Source organism: Sinocyclocheilus anshuiensis, unplaced genomic scaffold, assembly GCF_001515605.1.
Source record: "Sinocyclocheilus anshuiensis isolate Anshui unplaced genomic scaffold, SAMN03320099.WGS_v1.1 scaffold2753, whole genome shotgun sequence".
NCBI classification, from domain to species: Eukaryota; Metazoa; Chordata; class Actinopteri; order Cypriniformes; family Cyprinidae; genus Sinocyclocheilus; species Sinocyclocheilus anshuiensis.
This window is the reverse complement of record NW_015551160.1, coordinates 33,247-41,471: the sequence shown is the minus strand read 5'-3', so window position 1 is coordinate 41,471 and position 8,225 is coordinate 33,247. Positions and strand designations below refer to the sequence as shown.

Sequence of the window (8,225 nt, the reverse complement as noted above, 5' to 3'; positions counted from 1 at the left end):
TAACTGTGAAATGTTTTTGTCCAAACCAAAACGGAAAATGTCTTTCAGGAATTTGACTAGGCATAAACAGACTTGACGAGGCATAAACAGACTAGACGCACCGACAGCGGGTTACAACATCAGCGGGTTGTAATCTAAAGCGTTACCCACATTTATTCTGACTGTTATTTCAGTGACAGAAGTTCAGCAGCAGTATTAATGTCATGAAGAGACTATAGCAGGGTTTCTCAAATCTTACCCTGGAGGGCCAATGCGCTGCAGAGTTTAGCTCCAACCCTGATCAAACTCACCTACCTGTGATTTTCTAATGATCCTGAAGACATTGATTAGCTTGCTCAGGTGTGTTTGATTAGGGTTAGAGCTAAACTCTGCAGGAAAGTGGATCTCGTGGGCCAGATTTGAGGATCCCTGGACTATAGCATCTCACTGTTACTGATTTATCATGCAGTTCACAACATTATGGGTAGAATCTCTCGTCAGTCTCTTCTGATTCATCAACACAGTTTTACTGATGATTCAGACCAAACGTAAAACCCAGGATAGAGCGGCTGAGTGAATGTGGTCTGGACTGTGTGGATGAGGCTCATTGTGTCAGAGACGCTGTAGAAGGACAGAGTTCCTGCACTGTGATCCACAAACACTCCTATTCTACTGACATAATCATACACTTCTATTCTACTGATGATGGGCTTCACAGGGAGACGAGTCTTTATGTTATTGTGTCTGAATGAGTAACTGGAGGAAGAGCAGAACAAACTCCAGGACTGATCATTAGATCCAAACCAACACTCAACACCTCTCTTCCTGCTGATGCTCTTATATGACACTGATATATACACAACACCACTCCACTCAATCTCCCAGTAACAGCGTCCACACACACTCTCTCTACACAACACCTGAGGATACACATTAAATCTGTCTGGATGATCAGGATACGACTGTTTCTTTTTCACATCTGTCACCTTTTTGTTCTCTTCAGACAGAATGAGACGAGTGTGTGCAGTGTTTGGATCCAGTGTGAGAAAACAGGCATCTAAACACAAGAACAGAGACATTTAGAACACAACAACAATCACTACAGCTATGTGTGTGTGTGTGTGTGTGTGAGTGTGTGTGTGTGAGAGAGAGCGAGAGAGAGAGAGAGAGAGAGAGAGAGAGAGAGAGAGTGCGTGTGTGTGTGTAGACGTACATTTCTGTAGTCCTGCTGTAATCCTGGATTCTCCTCCATGATCCACACTAGAAAACACACAGAGTCACATTCAGTCAGTGAACCGTTTTAGTTTTAGTTTGACAGATTTAAAAAATATTAGACAGAAATGAAGCTTAAATGAGTGGTTGCTATGGTATTTGGGGTGGTTGCTATGCTGTTGATAACATGTTCTGGGTGGCTGCTAGGGTGTTGCTATGCAGTTGCTAGTATTATCATCACATTGCTAGCATATTTTGGAATGATTTAGCATAAAGCCAGGTTTAAGTTTCCATAAGAATATCTGAGTTTCCCGAGTGGAGCTTTATTAACCGTCAGAAATGTTCATGATTCCCATCATTCTGACAGATAACAGATATTGTCTTTACCTGCTTTAGAAACTCTTGATAACAGAGATCAGAAATGAATAAGAGACAATTACATTTTAAAGCATCTGATTAAAACAAACCTGGAAAGAGACGTAAAGACCAGAGACTCTTAGAGCATTCAGTGAATTATTCATGAGATTAAAAAATACAAAAGAGCAAAATGCAAATGAAAAATGAAAATAATCAGGAGGAAACGAATTCGGACCGTAAACAAACCTGCCCGCTACTATTAGAATACTGGGTTCACACTGATAGTGTTTTGGTCGCGAGACTTGGTCAGTGGAAGCATTATTTTTTTTTTAACCGCAAGGTCTAGAGATGTGTTTTTAGAAGCTGAATTTCTTTGTACTTGAGCGCCATGTTTTAGAATGATGTATTATGTGCGAAAAGCTGCTATAAAGACCTGAGACGAGCGCGGCATTCAAACACAAATTCAAAGACGTCCATAGCGCATTTAGTTTGAAATACAATAGAAAAGTACCGCAGTGGAATGAAATATGCGTTCTGAGTGAATGACCCTACTAAAAGGTACTTCGCAAATACAGATGGCAGAGTAGCTATTGAACAAAACAAAATCTCATAGGCAACTAGGGATATGCCGGTATCAGATTTTCATGTTGCGATGAATTGCTAATGCTTTTATCACGGTATTGAGTTAAGTTAGAACAACTTGAACAGCAACAAACAATAACAATACAGCAAAACAATCAACTAACTACGACCATCTAGCCCTCTATTAAACATAAAATAATTATTTTATCATACCTTTAGCTTACTCAGTAGTGCTGCATTCTTAGTTGAACCGCTTGCACGGAAAGTTTGTGTCAGATGTAACAAATAAAATGCAACTTTGTGAAACGGACTGTCCTAAATTATTGCTATAGTAGCATCATATTAATGCTAGAAAGCCTATGCATTTGGCAACTGTTTTTAAATAAACCATTATATTTTATAAATAAAATCTATTTTCACACTCATCTTGGGTGAGGGGACGACGCCCCTCACGCCCCATTTTTGTCTCGGTGCATTAAGTGTTTTCTTTATATGAGAGGTAAACGCTTAACGTGTAAATAAACGTGTTGCATTCATATTTTGGGCTCATATGTAAATCTTCACATAGTATGCTTTACAATTTGGTCTTTATCACTGTCCTGGTACATTAAGCCACATTAAGTGTTATTCGTGTTCAGCGTTAGGATTACGGTTCAAGTTCTGAACAAATCTTTCAAAAACATGCAGCAATGTAATTCTGTTATTGAGTGATAGGCAGTGGGTTTAATCAGTGACATTATTAATATTTTTACTATCCGGCGTCTTCTCGTCATCTCCATAACCTGCTTCCCTTGGTGTTTTTACACATAGAAAAGGCGGGAAAAAAAACTCAATGATCTGAGTTACTATTGCAATTCTTGATGACATACAATGGTGACATTTTTCACAATCACGACAGAAAATCTAAATACTGCCCTAAACTCAATAGCGTAAAGGCAGTGCAATCCTCCCAGTATGGCGGATAAACAAAGCAGTTTCACAGAACTCAACGCGGCGTGACGTCAGCTTCACATTCTTTCAGCCTTACTTTTAAATCGACTCCTGCTGTTGTGTTTCTTCTTTCTCGTCTCTGATAAATTAAAAAAATTAATATCATACCCAGTTAAAGAAATCACTGCTTCCCACACACAGTTCATTCTGGTCCTGGAATCTGATTGGCTGAGAGCTCTTTGATATTCACCAGTATCGCCACGGGAACCGTTTCACTGTTTGTATCACTGCATTATTGGATGCCCTGGGGGTAAGCAGATAAATATCAAATTTTCATTTTTGGGTAAACTATCCCTTTAAGGTTTTCTTTAAGTGAAACAACATAAACCCTTAAAATTTCCCCTATGTGTTCTCCTATATTTTTCTCTAAAGTAATCCCTTAAAAACCGTTAAGTATTGCATAAAGCCCCTTAACGTTAATTTCCCTAAGTATAACTTAAGGTTTGAAAAACTTTACCTTAAAAGTTACACAGACACAAATAAAAACATGGCTGAGTTTATGGAACCAGCTGAAGATGAGTAAGTGCCAAGGCGATTTTTCCACGATAGGGAGAACCCTTTGGACCATCTTAGCGATGAAAAACTGTTGCAGCAATACAGATTTGATTGTCGCGCAATATTTGACATCGCTAACAAACTGGAAGGAGACCTTGATCATGTCACGCAGCGCAACCACTCACTACCTGCGGTGCTACAACTGTTGATAGTAGGGATGTAACGATTAACCGCGAGCCAGTTGAAAATCGATTCAAATATGTGACGATTTAAATCGGTTGAGATGCTAAACAAATCGCGATTCATTTAGGGGTAGGAGTTTATATGAATGCATGTCTGAGAGGAACTTACTGTCTTTAGAAAAGTTTAGATGGTATTTTTTCTATTCATCTTGCCTCTGTATAATGCATATTAAAGTTCATAAGTGCAGCACTGCGTTGTTTACAGCGGAAACCAAGGAAACGCTTACCAACAAAAGAGCAGTAATATGCAAGTGCTATATTAGTATATTATTATAGTATTATATTTCAATTTCACAAAGAAATGTGCAGCATTTTGTCCAAGCAATAATAAAAGGACACATTTAATTTATAATTTGTCTTAAATCTAATTTTGTAAAAAAAAATTTAAAAACCATGAATCAAATCGAATCGTGAAATCAAAATCGTGAATCGAATCGTGAGTTGAGTGAATCGTTACATCCCTAGTTGATAGCACTGCGGTTCTTTGCAAGTGGGAGTTTCCAGTCGGTAGTGGGAGATGTTTTCCACGTACATAAATCTGAGTGATTCACCGGGTTGCAGGGGCTCTTTGCCATCATTTAAACCAAACGGTCAAGTTTCCATCTGGTCCTGAACAAGAGGTTATTCAAACCAGTTTTTTTCGGAAAGCAGGTTTTCCTCGAATATGTGGTATGGTTGACGGCACACATATTAGGATACAGGCGCTGGAATGCACTGAAGCTGGAATGCACAGTGGTCTTCTACTCGGGGAAAGTGGTTACCCCTGGCGACCATGGCTCATGACGCCCTTCATGCATGAATCCGCTTAATGCTGCACAGGCATGTAATTAATAAAGACTCATGTCTATTTTATGAATGTAAATTTTGTGCCTAGATTTGTGTGCGCAAAGTAAGCTTTGTAAAAATGTAAATTAAGTTGTAGGCCTAAGTCTAAAAGAATGGATATTTTCATGAGATTGATTTTCATTTTTACAATGTAGGCGCAAAAAGAAAAATGAACTTGCATGCAAATCTTTCATGCACTAATTTACCTTCATATTATTTATCTTAAAGCATTGTTGATACTGATGATGGTCATTGATTTACCCCTGTAGGAAAGGTACAACAATGCGTTGACACACACAAGGTCGATAATTGATAGGACGATCGGTCAGCTGAAATGCAGGTTTCACTCTCTCCACAGCAAATTGCGTGTTGAGCCTCCAAAAGCTTGCAAAATTATCATAGCCTGTGTTGTACTCTTCAACCTTTTGAAGACGTATTCTGCCTTTGAAGAGGAGGATGAGCATGAGAAAGAAGAGGGTCATGAAGAAGTGCATCCGATTCTGCAACATGATATTCAGCAGGCTGGATATGCTGTCAGAGATGCCATCGTGAATGCATTTTTTAATTAGGTGTATAGTAGTTGTGGCAGTAATAATACTATTAATAAAATATATGATTTGTGGCAATATTAATGATAAAATAGGCTATTTAGCGGTAAGAGAAACTTGTAAGTAATATAAAAGTTTATTATTAGTAGTAGTGTCATTATTATTAGTTCCATTATTAGTAATTTATTATATATAGTTGTTGTTATAATTACTCTTTTGTTAATATATTTATTCATCAATTGATGTGATTGTTATTTTCCCTTCACTTTGTAGCTGCAAAAGTTTGTCTTTAAGAATTATGTTGTAAAGCTCGTGATTTTCCTTCTTCTTGATTTGATCAATTTCTAGCTGCAGTTTTTCTTTCTGTAACTGCAGGACCTCTCTCTGCAGTTTGTAACACTTCATCCCTTGTAGCGGATCGAGAGGGTGTTTGTGGTTTTTTGGAATACACAAGTTTTTTGGAGAAATTAAGAAATAGTCTAAAAATAATAGAGGCTGTTCAAGGTCTAATTAAGAATTGTATTTTTTAGCCTTAAACACAATTGTTAACAAAGAGCAATAAATCCTCACGTGGCTGTTGCTTGGGTTAGCGCTCTGCTGGTGCTCTGACTGTGTTGAGGCTGCTTTTCCTGTGTGTTGTGCTGGAGAGGTCTACGTGTCGATTATATCATTATGTTATTACACATTATGTCTCTTATGATGTTAAAATAATCATGTATCCTCTAAGCCACTAGTGGTGTTTAATTTTATGCTGTGCTGATACGAGACTATAATGTTGTCTCGCTGTGTAATCCACTCCACTGGCTCAGCTTCACTCTCTAAACCGCCAGAGATGCCAGACAGGACAGGTAAGTCCACGCCAAGGATCTTGCACCATCTTTGTACAGACTGGCAGCCCAGCAGGGGGTGGTCCTCCACCTGTTTATCAGTTTTATCGTTAGTTCTCTGTGACACTATACGGCAACAACTCGCGCTCTCAACACCCTGAAGTCATTCCCTTAGGTACGGGGAAATCAAGGTTTAAGTGTCATACTTAAGGCGTTTTATGCAACCGGGCACAGGTTCACACATACTCCGTTTGCACTGCGTATGCGGTGCGTATTTATTTCCGCACCCATGTTAACGTATTGCGGTCCGATAGTGTGTTCGAGGAGCAGTGCAGCGATCACACGAGTCTATTTTCGTAGTGCTGCAGGCGCTGAATTAAACAGCGCATACTTCACGGTAAAAATGAACATGGAGTGACACAGAAATGTAGTACTAAAATGTTTGTGATAGCCTACTACCTTTAAACGAAAGGAAAGTAGAGTATAGGCTACATTATACTTGCTTGAGCAACTTAATATACAAATCTATAAGTAAACGCGTTGAATAATACATTGTTTATATTTATTGCGTTTAAACGTGCTACGTCTATGAAATTACTGTACTGTGTAAAAAGAGACTTACAATGCTGAAAAAGCATTTTCAGTAACAATGTTTGGATTTGAAATCAATATAATAGATAAATGTTGTGTTTATGGTAAGCAGCTGTGGATCAGTAGCAGACTGCAAACGTGTCCTGTGTGAAAGCACAATGAATCCGTGCTGCTTCTGCACCACAGACGTAACGCACATGGACTGCATACGCACTGCAGACGGAGTATGTGTGAAACAGGCATGAGCGTCACAGCAGATGAGCAAAACATACACTATAATTTTACAAATATTACTGTTGTTGTGTCAGAGAATGTAGTTTTTAGGCGAGAATGTAGTTGTTTAAAGATATTGCTTTCATCAGCAGAGACAGATATGCCAAACTGATTTATTTCCATGAATTTATGACTGTACTCAGGGGCAGACTTAGTGATTTGGGGGCCCTAAGCAAATGTCAGGTATGAGGCCCCAACACAATAACTAAGCATGCTCTTTTACGCCTAACCCTTATTTTGCGATCTCTCTCTCTCTCTCTCTCATAGTTTATAGTTTATTTACCTCTTCACACGTTATGAAAATTTGACACTCTCCAGAACACAAATACACACTGGAGCGTTTGCCAAATATTTTTCGCCTATATCAGATGGGGCCCTAAGCGGCCGCTTACCTCACTTTTGTGTTTAGGGATTTTGTGGGCGGGGCTGAAATCATGTCTCGATGACGCACTGGAGCCACTGAGCATGGCCCCTCCCCTAACACTATAATAACTAGAGAGCATTAGCATCAGTGATTCGCCGCTCAATCGCCAGTTACTGTCATTACCGTTAGTTACTACAGCCTACAGTTTGCGAGCTAGCTATGCCTTCATCACGTAAATACATATTACCTGGTTGCAATAATTTACAAAACAGCTCGGTCTCCTTATTTAAATTTGACAGATGAGAGTGGCAGCAGCTTTCCCTCGAGTGGGCGTGGTTTCAGCGCCGCCAGCGTTTGAGCGCAGAGAATATTGCTTAGTTTTCCAAGATTTATTTTATTTACTAATTTTTTATAATTAAAATTTGGCTGGGTGGTTAATAACACATTGTTTCTGTGGTGTGACAAACTCAGAACACATTTTTAGGCTCTTCCCCTCACACATGAACATAATAATGTATGAACACAATAACATTCACATTTACCAGCATTAAGTAGCTCACATGACTCACATGAATATTAAAAATTGACTAATACATTTGTAAAGCTAGCACGGATGAATTAGCATAGTCACATAATGTTACGTAACACATGGCTCGATAATATGGAGAACAATGAACATCAGAACTCAGTAAACGTAATAACATTAACTCAACTCTTAAAGGGGTCATAGGATGCCCATTTTCCACAAGTTGATATGATTCTTTGGGGTCTTAATGAAAAATCTGTAACATAGTTTGGTTAAAATTTCTCAATGGTAGTGTAAAAAACCTTTTTTACCCTGTCAAAAACAGCTCTTTTCAGATCAAGCCGTTTTTGTAGCATTTTCCTTTAAATGTTAATGAGCTCTGCTGACCCCGCCCCTCTCTTCCGAGCTGCTCTC

General features: G+C 38.8%; 1 protein-coding gene across 1 annotated transcript in view; it reads right to left on the bottom strand.

Moving 5' to 3' along the window:
- Positions 1-399: 399 nt before the first annotated feature.
- Positions 400-8,225, bottom strand: part of LOC107663329 (protein NLRC3-like) — a gene marked incomplete at its 5' end in the record, with an annotated part of 41,068 nt that continues 33,242 nt past the window's right edge. The window contains 2 exons of the mRNA XM_016453538.1: positions 400-1,036; positions 1,193-1,239. Of these exons, the coding sequence (XP_016309024.1) occupies positions 495-1,036; positions 1,193-1,239 (589 nt within the window). The remainder of the gene's footprint in view (positions 1,037-1,192; positions 1,240-8,225) is intronic.